Source organism: Natator depressus, chromosome 6 (assembly GCF_965152275.1).
Source record: "Natator depressus isolate rNatDep1 chromosome 6, rNatDep2.hap1, whole genome shotgun sequence".
Classification (NCBI taxonomy): domain Eukaryota; kingdom Metazoa; phylum Chordata; order Testudines; family Cheloniidae; genus Natator; species Natator depressus.
The window spans coordinates 22731570-22746310 of record NC_134239.1 but is presented as its reverse complement, the minus strand read 5'-3'; the positions used below and the strand labels follow the sequence as shown (position 1 = coordinate 22746310).

Genomic DNA, 14741 nt, shown 5'->3' with positions numbered 1-14741 from the left:
GTTGTTACCCTTCTCTATACCTTTTCCAATTCTAATGGATCCTTTTTGAGGTGGGATGACCAGAACTGCACACGGTATTCAAGGTGTGGGGTGTACTATGGATTTTTATAGTGGCATTATGATATTTTCTGTCTTATTATCTATCCCTTTCAATCTTAATGGTTCCTATCATTCTGTTCGTTTTTTTGACTGCTGCTACACATTGAGCGGATGTTTCCAGGGAACTATCCACAATGACTCCAAAATCTCTTTCTTGAGTGGTAACAGCTAAATTAGACCCCATCATTTTATATGTGTAGTTGGGATTATGTTTTCCAATGTGCATTACTTTGCATTTATCAACACTGAAATTCATCTGCCATTTTGTTGCCCAGTCACCCAGTTTTGTGAGATTCCTTTGTAACTCTTCGCAGTTTGCTTTGGACTTAACTATGGTGAGTAGTTTTGTATTGTCTGCAAATTTTGCCATCTCACTGTCTGCCCCTTTTTCAAAACACTTTGCACGTTTTGCTTACCATCTCATTTATCACGTGGAAGCGAGTGAGGCTCCCCTGTATTTTTACCTCAGTATTAGGAACTGTAATAGATTCCTAACGTAAGATGCACAGTGCTTTATCCTAATGCTGTTGCCAGCCAAGGTCATTCAGTAAGAGCATGGCCCTTGAAGCAGTGCGAGATTTGGGGCCAAATCCTCAGAGGACATAAATTGGCCCAACTCCAGTGAAGTCAGTAGAGTTATGCCAATTTACACCAGCTGAGGATCTGGCGCTGGGACACTATTCTCCATCCCCACCCCTATACACATACCCAGCGTGTGTGCGCGGGGGGCAGAGAGGGGAAGGGCACAGGTCTAACAAGCACTGAAGAACATGGCTACTACTCATGACACCCCTTTAGAAAGTCCTCATTAGATCAAAGCAAGACCCTCTCATCCAGTTGACATACAGAATGATATCATTCATTGTATAAGGAGCTGAGCACACCCTACGCAAATATTGACACAACGATTACCCAAGCAGCATAGCGTTACATGACCCAGAGCACTTATTTCTTCCCTATACTCTTTTAAGAGACGTAGCCATACAATAACAAGGAAGAGTAAACATAGTTGCCCTTCCTTATCTTGATAGAAAGGGGACCAGCTGGCTGAAACGAGGATTATAGCAGTGTTGGAGTCAGGCCAACGTTTGGTGCCTGTAGGTCACAGAGTACTAGTACCTCTTGTGAGTGGGAGGTCGGGCTAAATTAAAGTGGGATCCCCTATTTCTGGTGGCTGAAGTCAAACACCAGAAGCCTATGAGAGCAGAATGTAGGAGTGCTGGCCCAGTATCACTGGGTCCTCTGATAGGCTAGTAGATATGCTTGGGGTTAAGCCCGTGCTCCTGGTTAAGAAAGCTACACCATGACAGAATGGAATACATATAGTCTGAAGCAACATAGGAGATTCGCAAGCATCTCAGTATGGGATTTACCATATTAGATTGCTTTGGTGGTCCATCTAGACTGGTATAAACTTTCACAGAGAGCTTTACATCCATAGATCTCAAAGCACTCTACAAAGGAAGGCAAGTATGTGAGTTATAGAGAGGTTAAGTCAATTACCCATGGTCACATACATCAGCACCAGAGCTGGGTATAGAACTCAGGCATCCCAACTCCCAGTCTAGGACACTGCTGACATGACCACAACACCTCCTATACTCATGCTTCAGAGGAAAGCAAAGGCCACCATAATGCACATGGTCACTTGTGAAGGTACATGAACAGGTGAGAAGATTCCTTCTTGGCCCTGTGGACGATCAACCAATACCGCAAATTAGGGGTATTCTATTTTTTGTCAAGGTACAAATTTCTTGGTCAAGGTATAGTCAAGGTCCAGACCGCAGAGAAAATAACAATAATAAAAAAACAACAATAATGATAAAAACAAAGAGTCCGGTGGCACCTTAAAGACTCTCAGATATATTTGAGCATAAGCTTTTGTGGGTAAAACCCCCACTTCTTCAGATGCATACAGACTAACACGGCTACCCCCTGATACTTGTCAACAATAATGATGAGTAAATAAAAAGATTTCAGGATCCATTCAAAAGTATCTTGTGGTCTGGATTTGGCCCGTGGTCTGCCTATGGATTACCCCACCGTGAAGAATGAGACAGGAGCACCCCAATTTCAGCACATACAACTGAAGTAGCATAAAATTATCCAAACCCTTTTTAAATCCAGCTGCACCATTTTACTCCATGAGTTATTCTGAAGGAGATAGAAAACACAAACCACAGATGTTAAGGGGAATTGCTGCTGGTGTTTACATGCATGAATTGCTTCTTCAGCATGGCTTTGCTGGTCAGAATTGTGGAAGGGGACACACACACACACACGTGTGCGCGCACGCTTTATTGTACATCCCTCGCCAAATTATATTATCCTGCAGGAAGAAGAGGAGATTCCAAAATGGATGGGACATGAATACAGTAGCATTTTTAAATGAACTGTGGTAACCAGCAAGAATGCTCAGGGCAGAGCCTAGCTGGAGCAGTAGGCAGGAACTGGACTGACTGGTGCAATGCAGCCAACTATCGCCCACTCTCAGCACAACTTCAGGAGCAGAGCGGTAGCTTTCAGGCTTGCCAAGGGCAGTTAAAAAGGAATTAAAGAAAGACACTGTGGGGCACCTATTTCTTCAGGAAGGCCAGGTTACCTTTTTCTGTCGGTAGAGGATTTTCTCAAGCTCCTGCTCCTTACTGCGCAGCTCCTTCTGCAGCACGTTGCTCCTGTCGTGCCTCTGTGATTCCTGCAGAGGGGAAAGACCCACAGATTTTCATACTGTCCAGAGAACCCTGGACTGACATTTCCCAATACCAGGGACCAAAATATCGTTGCTGCCCAGGAGCCTGCCACTAAATGACCCACCACAATCCCCTCCTGCTTCAGAGACAGGAAAGTTGTAGGGCTCTCCAGTGAGCCTTGTATTGAAGCCAGTTTCCCACCTGGTGGTTTAGTCTCCCTGGGGAACATCCAAGCTTGTTGCTGATCCCTTGGCCCACCCATTTCCCAACTCTATTTATTTTTTGCCTCGCACTGAAGAAGATTTACAAGGAACAGCTGTCCCTTTCTTCCAACAGCCTCATTGCAGGGGAGTTGCTCACAGAAGAGGAGGGCAGGGCAGGGCAGGGCAGGGCAGAAGACACACAGCAGTTCTTCTAGAAGATGGTTCTGATTGTCTTTATAGTCTTCCATCATGCTAATTTCCCCTGACCAAATGAAATCTCAATAGTCCCTCTCAAGCTGGCTAATATCACAGATGAGAAAAGGACACTCCACAATTAACATCTTCTGCATTGAAAACAAGAGGCTGTTCTTCAGGCCCCTTGAGAGCAGAGACCACAACCTCCCAACAAGGCAGGGATAAAAAGTGAAGCCCAGATTAGGCGGTAGCTGTCGTCAGTGCCAGAGCATATTAACTGAGGTTCCTGAGATGCACCATGAGCACTGCAAGAGGGGGTGTCCTGCCCCAATCTCCTCCAGCTAACACAGATCCTTGCACCAGTAGAAGAACGAGGCCACTGAAGATTTCAACAGAAGTCACACGGGGAGCAGAGGCAACAGGATCACTGCCCTTGCAAATGCAGAGGAAACCAAATATTTGCCTCATTTATTAATCAAAATGCATGCCCAGCTGAGCACGTGTAGGGAGGAAATGGCCAGGCAGGATTTACCTGGCAGAGCAGTTGTTCCTTTTCCGCTTTGATCTGTTGCTCCATTTCTTCATAAAGACACCTGACTTCTCTGTCGTGGTCTGTCTCCTTCCTACCAAGGAGAAAGAGCGTGTGAGGGAGAGAGACTGAGAATGAATGTGAAAGGAAAAGAAGGAGAAATAAAGAAGGAGAGGGAGTGGGAAATCTTCATTCTCAAATAGGAGGATACAGATTTAATTTAGAATCCACACTAATAGCTTATGGGTATTACCCCAAGCACCTGGGTTTACATACACTGATAAGGGATTTCATGGCCACTTGACATCCATGGGAGCATATTTATTTGCACACAGTTTTATTTATTAGAGTTATCCATCTTTGGTACTTAATATGGCTTCCACATAGTATCTGAGTATCTCACCATCTTTAAAGTATTTATCTCCACACCATTCCTGTGAGGCTTGTCAGTATGATTATCCCCATATTACAAATGGGGAACTGAGGCACAGAGAGACTACATGACTTGCCCAAGGTCACACAGGAATTCAGTGACAGAGGTCTCCTAAGTGCTACACTGGTGCCCTACTCACTAGACCATCCTTCCTCTCTGCAAGGAGAAAACCACATAAGTTGGAGCTAGGACTCTAGCTAGATGTTAATGCCAAATCTGGAGGGAATGGGCTAAGAGAGTCAATGCAGTATTATACGTGGCACAGAAGTCTCCTTTTCCTCCTTAATCCCAGCCTCCACCAGTTTCTCCTTGCATTGTGGGATAAGGCAATGAGTCAGGTTGCATCTAAATGAGTACCAGCTGTTTTCCAGCTGCCATGGAGGCCTTCTTACCTCTTCAGTGCCTGCTCCATGGATTCCTTCTCATAATGCACCTCCCTGATGTACGATGAAACATGGAACAGGAACTCCTCAAAGCTTGCCAAGAGATCTGGCTGTTCTTTCCGGAGACGAGTCCAAAGCTCCCGAACCTCATTCTGACTGGAGCAAAGATAAGAGCGGGAAAGCCGGGGAGTTTCCATGTTATCACAGGATTGGTATTCCTTCTAACTTACACACATTCAAGTAAAGAAGGGCTGCCCTGCATTGATCTCAGAGGTTGCATTGGACGGGCCTGTAATACTGAAGTGTGGGGGGTGGACCACGACTGGGAATGAAGACTACGAAGTAGTGGGTGGCCAGAATGAGGTAAGTCATCCCAAAACCACCCTATAAAACTAACTCAGCATTGCCAATGCCAAGCATTGGGAAAGAAAATCATGAGTCAGGCCCCTCCAAAATCACGAGGCTTAAAATAAACAATAAATAAATAATAAAATTGGGTTCAACCTAATAAAAAGCAGCAATTATTATAAGGCAAGGATTTTAGAGCTACTTTACAAATATTAATTATCACACAGCTACTGTGAAGTAGATCAGCATTACCCCATTGTTTTACAGGTGGGGAAACTGAGGCATGGGGCGGTGATGTACCTTGAACAAAGTCCCATGCCAAACTAGTGTCAGAGGTAGGAGTCATGCCTTCCAGTCCCTTTCTCTAACCACCAGACTATGCTACTTTTAACAAAAACCTGAGATGATTCACCCCCTTTCAAAATGACCCAAGCATTCAAACACTTTAGAGCAGTGTGGACTAGCGGATAGAGCACTGGATTGGGACTCAGAAGTCCTGGTTTTATTCCTACCCCTGCCACTCTCTTCGGTGACCTTGGGGAAGTCTCTTCACCCCTCTGTACTTCAGTGTCCCTCATCTGTAAAAGGGGAATAATGATACTGACCTCCTTTGTAAAGCGATTTGAGATCTACTGATGAAAAGCACAATATAACAGCTAGGCTTTATTATTATTTTTCACCGCTAGAACCATGCATCTGAACTTACTGTTTCTTTGTGCGTGATGGGGAAAAGATGGAAGAGGTCTCCATATTCCTGAAGGAATGGGATAATCCCTCCTAAACTCACAGTTCTTCTCAAAATGAAATAGGAGGCTTAAAATGCTGCTCACTGAGAGGTAGGGATGGGGGGAGAATTACTTCTGTGCCCTATTTCTGGAGAAAATGTCTTTGGGGCAGGGACTGTCCTTTTGGTCTGTGCTTGTACAGTGCCTAGCACAGTGGGGTCCTGATCCAGGACTGCCAGGCACTACTGCAATACAAATAATAAGACAGACCAAAAAATGTAGACTAAGTCTTAGCACTCTCACTTTAAAATAATAAGGAGACCTAGCTCTTCAATAGCACTTTTCATCAGTGGACCCAAAAGCACTTCGCAAAGCAGATCAGCATCATTCCCCCCATTTTATAGATGGAGAAACTGAGGCACGGGGAAGGAAGTAACTTGCCAAAAGTTACCCAGCAAAGTAGTGGTAGAGCTGGGAATTGAACCCGGGTCTCATGACAAAAAACAGGAAATTAAGGGAGAGGTGTTCAAAAATACCCAAGGGATTTAGGAACAGACCCCATTGACAGTCAAACAGGATGTGTGCACCTAAACCCACTAAGTGCCTGCAGAACACATTTAGTTGACCACTGAAAGCTTTTATATTTGAGCTGATCGACATTTTTCAAAGGTTTTTCCCATCAAAAAATGGTTGTTTTTTCCCCCAACAATTTTTTTGCATAAATGTTGTCATTGACTTTTTTCATTTTTCATGACCTGAAATATGATCATCAATATTTTTCATTACCAAAACCCCAGATTTTATTGAACAAAAATTGTCCATTTTGAACTCTCTGAAACAAAATCAACACCACTTTGTGATTTCCCCTTCCCCCACAGGTTTCAACTAACGCAGCTTTGTATTCATCTTTTGAAAAAGCTAGTTTGACCGATACAAATTCAATTTTAACATCAATTTCACTCTATGTTTCTGCTGAACATATAGACTCCATCTAGTGGACAATACAGTGCAAAATATTCCATTTAACTTGGACAACTCTTTCGCTGGGATATTTCTCAGGGGACAGAGGTGAAGGGCAACGGATGCTGTTTAACTGGGATGGTAATATCATTACGGTAAAAGTGACCAGGTGGTGCTGTTTCACATCAGTTTCCCAGTTCTTTTTCTTAACGTGTGAGCAAGTTTTTAGTCTGAAAAGAAATGCCTGTTTTTTTTGCAAGGCTCCAAAGAGGAAACTTTATGAGCAGCAACAGAGTTTGCGCTCTGCTTTGGTCTCTCACTGGAGTCAGTTCTTGAGTCAGAGTTGCTCCCTGGGAACTGGGCATTGGTGTTGGCTGAGATTCCTGAAAGAAGAGATTGTCCTGGATGCTGTTTGAGCATCTCTTTTCCAGAATTGGTATATGTGCGTAAATAAAACAAGTGACACTTTGGGTATACCCAGACTCTGCCTCACTGATTTCCCCTTCCCTGGAAAACACCCAGCAAGGCCTTGGAATTCTGCTACTGCCAGGCCAGGGGGCAATACTGGTCTCAGAAAAAGGAGCAACGATATCATCAGTTCCACTTACTGGAGCCACATTTACCCTGTTGCAAGTGACTAAGTGGTGCTTAGACAGATATACATGTCTAGTCTTAAAGAAGCTGTCAGATTTCAAAAGAAATAAGATAGGAATGAAGCCGGTATCATTTTGTTCACTGCAGCATTTTATGGCATTCACTATATTTTTTGGAACGTTGCCTGTTTATAACCTCTTCTCCTAAATCAGGCGAGGTTGTCTATGGGGATGCTTGCTGCATGGCACATCTAAATTCCTTTGGACAGTAACCAAAGACCACCTTAGCCTAGTGAATAAGTTATATTTCTTTAGGGAAGGTGATCAGTTCCGTTGGGGTTTAGGGCAAATGTTTAATTTTAAAACTATTTCTCTGGGCCAAATAAACTTTTTCCTGGGCTGGTGGATCTGTGACCGTTTCAAGGAACATCTCAGGTGAACCAGTGACGATAGAGACTGATTATATACATCACTGGAAAGTTGGACACTCCAGCTTTGATTGATGTATGGCAGCTTCTTCTACCTATCGTGGTTCCATATATATTCAATCATACGAGTAATATTTGAGCTGTGCATGTACATCCACTGTGCCCTGCTCTTTGGAGCAGCAGCCTGGCCTATGACCTAGCCCGACCCACTCCTGTTCATACTTAAAGGAGAATCCTGAAAACGAGGAGGAAAAAAAATCCTACCAACTGAGGAATGCGCAGCCATGTATTTCAAAGAATGATCTGCCCTGGGGTGAATGCTCCGTCTGAGGGGATGGCTAATGACATATACATCAGATCTGAATTACCCAGATTCTCTGGGTGTTCAGATTCAAGTCCCAACAGGGTCAATTTACTTCCTCATCTTTCTAGGTGGATCAGTCAAGCTCCAGGCAGTCCATTGTGCAGCCATCTACAAATAAGACCTTAAAGACTAAGGTCCTCTGCATGGCTGTTGAAGACCTCATGGCACTTTTGGAAAGACAAAGAACTCATCTCTTTGCCTAAATCCTCCCCACACCCATGGTTGTGCTGCGTACTGTGCACCAATTGGTTGCCATCCTGATGACAGCAATACTTCATAGCTGAAACATGAGTCTATAGCCTGTAAAGTTCTCTGGGAAAAGTGCTGTATTAAAGGCAACTGGTGAGTATTCAGGCTAGATATCCCAGACTCCCTTGCATTTCTAAGGCAACACATGAACTTGACACAAGGTTGGGATACAAAGTGCTAAGGCAACACTTCTGAAAGCGTGTCCTTGAAGATAGCCAGCAGTGCCAGGTCAACTTCTCTCGGTCCGTGCTGAAGCACTGAGATTTTGCTACTGTAAGATCAGACCAGGACAGAATTTGAGATTTGAGACTTACTCTTCAAAGACCTGGGCTGCGCTGAGCTGCTCCATCATTGAACAAAATCGCTTCTCCTCTTCGTCGTCTGTCTGGTCCAAGTCGTCTGACCAGCCTGACTCAAAGGTCTCCTCGAGTCTGGAGTGATCTGTTCTCCCAGACCCTTGGTACAGCTCAATCCCGATGAACTTCCCTGCAGGAAGGGGGAGGGAGGGAAGAGGGAGCCGGTGGTCACACTATATTTAACACTAGGAAAGCTTTGAGGGGCAGCCTGAACCAGCTCCAGTAGAGATGGCCAAATCCAATGGTGTCTATTAAACACTGCCCTCAGAGAGCAAACAGAGAGCCTGTTCTTGTATCATTATGAACAGGAGGAAATTGGTAAGTATCTAGTAAGAGCTGAAGCAGCCCGCTGCTGAAGGCTCAGGAATTCAGGACTTTCAGCTGATGTGCATTTAGAGTTGAATTCATTACACCACAGTTCAGGCATGATAAGAATGGAAGGATGGGCCTGCACTTAAGGCAGTGGACTGGCACTGGGGGGGTTCAATTCCCAGCTCTGCCACAAGCTCCTTATGTGATCTTGGGCAAGTCACTGAATCTTTCTGTGCCTCAGTTTCCCAGTCTGTAAAATGGAGATAAAAATCCTTCCTCTCTCCTGCCCTGTGTCTACCTTGTCTGTTTAGACAGAAAGCTCTTTGAGGCAGGGCCTGTCTCTCACTATGTGCTTGTACAGTGCCTGGAACAGAGTCTCTCCGATCTCACTTTGGATCTCTACCGGTTCTACCATAATATTAATAATTCTCCTCTCACCCCACTCGTCTCCCCAGGTAATATGCTGAACAAAATGAGTACAGCCCTCTGAACAAGGCCCCCTCCCTGCAAAGATGGCTCCCTCTCCTCGGGTCTCAGTTTATCCGGAGCGCTGCACTAGGAAGGTGGAAAATATTGGGAGTTGAGATGGAAATGAGTGGGCAGGAAATTCTTCCTAAAGGAATACATCAAGCAGCTCTCTCTAGAAAAAAAAAAAGATTTTAATGTCAAAAGGGATCATTATGACAATCTAATCTGCCCTCTTGTGTAGCATAGGCCGGAAGACCTCACTCAGTGATTCCTGCATCAAGCCCATCACTTATGTTGGAGTTAGAGCAGGGTCGGGCAAACTTTTTGGCCTGAGGGCCACATCGGGTTTCCAAAATTGTATGGAGGGCTGGTTAGGAGAGGCTGTGCCTCCCCAAACAGCCAGGCATGGCCTGGCTCCCACCCCCTATCCGACCCCCCATGCTTCTTGCCCCCTGACGGCCCCCCTGGAACTCCTGCCCCATCCAACCCCCCCTGTTCCCTGACCCCTGACAGCCTCCCCAGGACCCCTGTCCCATCCACCACTCCCTGTCCCCTGACTGCCCCCCGCCGCCCTATCCAACCCCTCCTCTCATTCCTGACTGCCCCCGCGGCTCTGCAGCTGGGCTGCCTGGCAAGAGCTCGCAGCCCCACCACCCAGAGCATTGAGCCAGCAGAGCAGTGAGCTGAGGCTGCGGAGGAGGGGCCGTGGGCTCGCCTCCGGGGCCAGGAGCTCAGGGGCTGGGAAGGAGGGTCCCACGGGCCATAGTTTGCCCACCTCTGAGTAAGAGTGTAACTTCAATACCTGGAAAGATACTGGAACAAACGATTAAACACTCAATTTATAAGCACCTAGGGGATAATAAAGTTGTAAGGAATAGTCAGCACAGATTTGTCAAGGACAAATCATGCCAAACCAACCCGATTTCCTTCTTTAACTGGGTTACCGGTGGATGTGGGGAAGCAGAAGACATGATATATCTTGATTTTAGTAAAACTTTTGACTCAGGGCTTGTCTTCACAGATTGAGGCGGCTGCAATCGGTGCAGCAGGTGTCGATTTAGCAGGTCTAGTGAAGTCACACTAAATCGACGGCAGAGCGCTCTCCGGTTGACCCTGGTACTCCACCTCCCCGAGAGGAGTAAGGGAAGTCGACAGGAGAGCGTCTCCCGTCGACGCAGCACAGTGAAGACACCACGGTAAATTGAGCTAAGCTATGTTGACTCCAGTTAAGTTATTCACCTAGCTGGAGTAGCATAACTTAGGTCGATTTACCCCCATAGTGAAGACAAGGCTTCAGTCCCTCGTGACATTCTCATAAGCAAATTAGGGAAATACAGTCTAGATGAAATTAATATAAGGTGAATGCACAAATGATTGGAAAACCATACTCAGAGAGTAGTCATCAATGGGTCCCTGTCAAACTGGGATGGCATATCTAGCGGGGTCCAACAGGGGTCAGTCCTCAGTCCAGTACTATTCAATATTTTCACTAATGACTTGTATACCGAAGTGGAAAGTAGGCTTATAAAATTTGCAGATGACACCAAGCTGGGAGGGGTTGCAAGCATTTTGGAGAACAGGATTAGAATTCAAAACCACCTTGACAAATTGGAGAATTGGTCTGAATTCACCAAGATGAAATTCAGTAAAGATAAATGCAAAGTACTTCACTTAGGAAGGAAAAAATCAAATGCACAGCTATCAAATGGGGAATAATTGGCCAGGTGGTGGTACTGCTGAAAAGGATCTTGGATCAAGACAGAATATGGGTCAACAATGTGATGCAGTAGGCTAATATCATTCTGGGGTGTATTAATGGGACGGTTGTATGTAAAACACAGAAGGTAATTATTCCACTCTATTCGGCACTGGTGAGGCCCCAGCTTGAGCACTGTGTCCAGTTCTGGGTGCTGCACTTCAGGAAAGATGTGGACAAATTGGAGAAAGTCCAGAGGACAACAACAAAAATGATAAAAAGTTTAAAAAACCTGACTTATGAAAAAAGCTTAAAAAACCGGGCATGTTTAATCTTGAGAAAAGATGACTGGGGATGGGGGGGGCCCGAACCTAACAACCGTCTTCCAATAGGCTAAGGGCTGTTCTAAAGAGGACGGTGATCAATTTTTTCTCCATGTCCACTGAAGGTAGGACAAGAAACAATGGGCTTAATCTGCAGCAAAGGAGATTTCTGGCTAGATATTCGGAAACACTTCTTGAGATACGGGTAGTTATAGCTCAGAGAATTGCCTTCCAAGGAGGTTGTGAATTCCTCATCATTGGAAGTCTTTAAGAACAGGTTAGACAAACACTGCTCAGGGCTGGTGTAGGTTTACTTGGTCCTGCCTCAGCACAGGGGGATGGACTAGTTGACTTCTCTAGGTCCCTTCCAGCCTTGCGTTTCCATGATTCTAGCTTTAAAAAAAACCAAAAACCATCCAGTATGGACTTAAAGATAAGCAAGCAGAGGCACAGGGAGCCAGAGTCTAGTTTCCTGAGCCAGGAACTTCTGGGTTCTAATCCCTGTCCTGAAATATATTTATGACTCTCGGGAAACCACCCAACTCCTCTGTGCCTCAAGTCAACAGCAGAGTAGAATCTTAACTCCATCCTTCCTGGCTCCAAGCTGCATGCTCAGACCACATGTCTACTGCATCCTTTCCATTACCTAGAGACAGTGTTTTGGTATGTCATTTGTATGACACACACTGCAGTAAAGCACAGTGCTTTGTTTTATTTTGAATGAGATCCCGTCATTCCTCTCAGCCTGCCCCTAATAGCCTTGGTCAGTGCTCTCTGTGCCAATTCATAGACTATGAAAACTTCAGTCTCAATTTTCTTGTCAGTGAAAGGCCATAAACATGTCCAGGCAGTTGCCATTCTCTGACATGTGGAACATGCCCAGGAAATAGGTGTGTTGCACTGTAATAAAAGTATATCCTTCTCTAGTAGCAACAGTTTAACTATCTACACTTGAAGTGACTGCTGTAACCCTACAGGCTTGATGCCAGCATAAAGTGCCAAGTCTGGTATGGAAGGCAGGCCTGCTGGGATTCCTGCCTGATCGGATTAACTCATAAACCTCGGAGCAATCCAGGAGAGCAGAGTACCTGGCAGTGCTTATCTCCCATTATTGTTATCTGGCCAACCATATGCCACATGCAGGGGTGAAAGTAATAATAAATTCTTACCAGTACGGGGGCCGGCGCCATGGATGGAAGGGGCGGGGCTAGGGGGGAAGTCAGTCTCCCCCAGCTGGTCCATCCGTGCTGCCTGGCCTCCGCCACCCGGAGCTCCGGCGGTAATTTAAAAGGGCCCAGGCTCTGGCCGCTGCCGCAGTAGCCGCAGCAGCGGCCGCTGGGAGCCCCGGGCCCTTTTCAATCGCCAGCCCTGGGGCAGCTGCTCTTTTGCCCCTCCCCCCAGGTCGGTGGCCTGGGGGGGGAGGGAAGGGGCAACGATGCTAAAGTGCTGCGGCAGCGATTGAATGTCATTGCCCCTTTTGGCTCACCTGTCGGCAGCCCTAGCGTTGCCAGCAGGGGTGGGGAAGGGGCAGCAACGTTAAAGGAGGGTCCTTTGCCACAGCAGCGCTCTAACGTTGGTGCCCCTTCTCCTCCCCCACCCACCATCAGCGGCCCTGCTGGTATGGACCCTACCAGCAGGGCTGCCAACAGGTGGGTGGCAGCGCTTTAACATGGGCTCCATATGGGCCAGTACCGGCTTTTGACCGGTATGCCGTACTGGCCCGTACCGGCTCACTTTCACCCCTGGCCACATGCCAGTTACTCATATAAAGAGTCCCTGGTCCAGAGAGTTTAAAATTGAAAGAGGCAGAACACAGGAAGCACCAGGACACACAGAAGCTGGGTCAGGTTAGACATTTGTCAATATACTTGTGTGTTTCTGCAGTTTTTTATAAACCAAAACCCAGCTCAGCTTGGTTAGTGTCAAACACTATACCAGAGGCCCTTCCTGCTGTCCAAGTCTATTCCTCGAGGTCTCTCTTAAAATCCCCTGAATAGGAATTCAGAATTCCTCTTAAAGACACAGAGCCTGATTGACCACCAAGTCACTCCAGTTTTACACCAGTTTCAATGGGCCAGACTGGAGTAACAGTGCAATAAATCAGGCCCACTGTCTGTTGTGTTAATTTTGATGGAGTAAGTGGGTCCATAGAATCAACATGACCTTGTCTTGAGAGAAGGGTCTCCCTTAGATTGAGGAGATGGTAACACACACACTCGGGCCAAGGTTTGCACAAGTGGTTACTAATTCTGAGTGGCTCCATTTTTGGATGCCCAACTTGAGATAAGGGAAAGCACTGAGTATCCGCCCTCTTAAAACCAGGACCGGTAGAGTATCTCATAGGAACATAAGAATGGCCACACTGGGACAGACCAGTGGTTCATCTAGCCCAGTATCCTATCTTCTGACCGGGGCCAGCGTCGAATGCTGCAGACGTAATGAACAGAACAGGGCAATTAGCGAGTGATCTATCCCCTGTTGACCAGTCCCAGCTTCTGGCAATCAAAGACTTAGGGACACTCAGAGCATGGGGCTGCGTCCCTGATCATTTTGACGAATCGCCATTGATGGACCTGTCCTCCATGAACTTATCTAGTTCTTTTTTGAACCCCGTCATAGTTTTGGCCTTCACAACATCCCCTGGGAACGATTTCCACAGGTTGACTGTGCGTTGTGTGACGAAGTACTTCAGTATGTTTGTTTTAAACCTGCTGCCTATTAATGTCTTCGGGTGATTGGTTCTTGTATTATCTGAAGGGGTAAATAACGCTTCCATATTCACTTTCTCCACACCACACACGATTTTATCGATTTCTCTCATATCCCCCTTTAGTCGTCTCTTTCCTAAGCTAAACAGTCCCAGCCTTTTTAATCTCTCCTCATACAGTAGCTGTTCCAGACCCCTCATCATTTTTGGTGCCTTTCTCTGAACTCTCTCCAATTCTAACATATCTTTTTTGAGATGGGGTGACCAGAACTACGTGCAGTATTAAAGGTGTGGTTGTCCCATGGATTTAGACACTGGCATTATAACATTTTTTGTCTTATTATCTATCCCTGTCCTAACGGTTCCGAACATTGTTAGCTTTTTTGACTGCTCCTACACATTGAACAGATGTTTTCAGAGAACTATCATGATGACACCAAGATCTCTTCCTTCAGTGGTAACAGCTAATTTAGATCCCATCATTTCGTATATATAATTGGGATTACGTTTTCCAACTTGCATTGCTTTGCATTTATCAACACAGAATTTCATCTGCGATTTTGTTGCCCAGTCAGCCAGTTTTGTGAGATCTCTTTGTAGCTCTTCACAGTCAGCTTTGGTCTTAACTATCTTGAGTAATTTTGTATCATCTGGAAACATTGTCACCTCACTGTTTGCCC

At 45.8% G+C, this 14741-nt stretch overlaps 1 protein-coding gene across 1 annotated transcript in view; it reads right to left on the bottom strand.

Annotated features, from left to right (window-relative positions):
- CRACR2B (calcium release activated channel regulator 2B) overlaps positions 1 to 14741 on the bottom strand; it is a 56141-nt gene that overhangs the window by 27374 nt on the left and 14026 nt on the right. Inside the window, 4 exon segments of the mRNA XM_074954784.1 lie at positions 2702 to 2794; positions 3720 to 3810; positions 4542 to 4688; positions 8514 to 8685. Of these exon segments, the coding sequence (XP_074810885.1) occupies positions 2702 to 2794; positions 3720 to 3810; positions 4542 to 4688; positions 8514 to 8685 (503 nt within the window).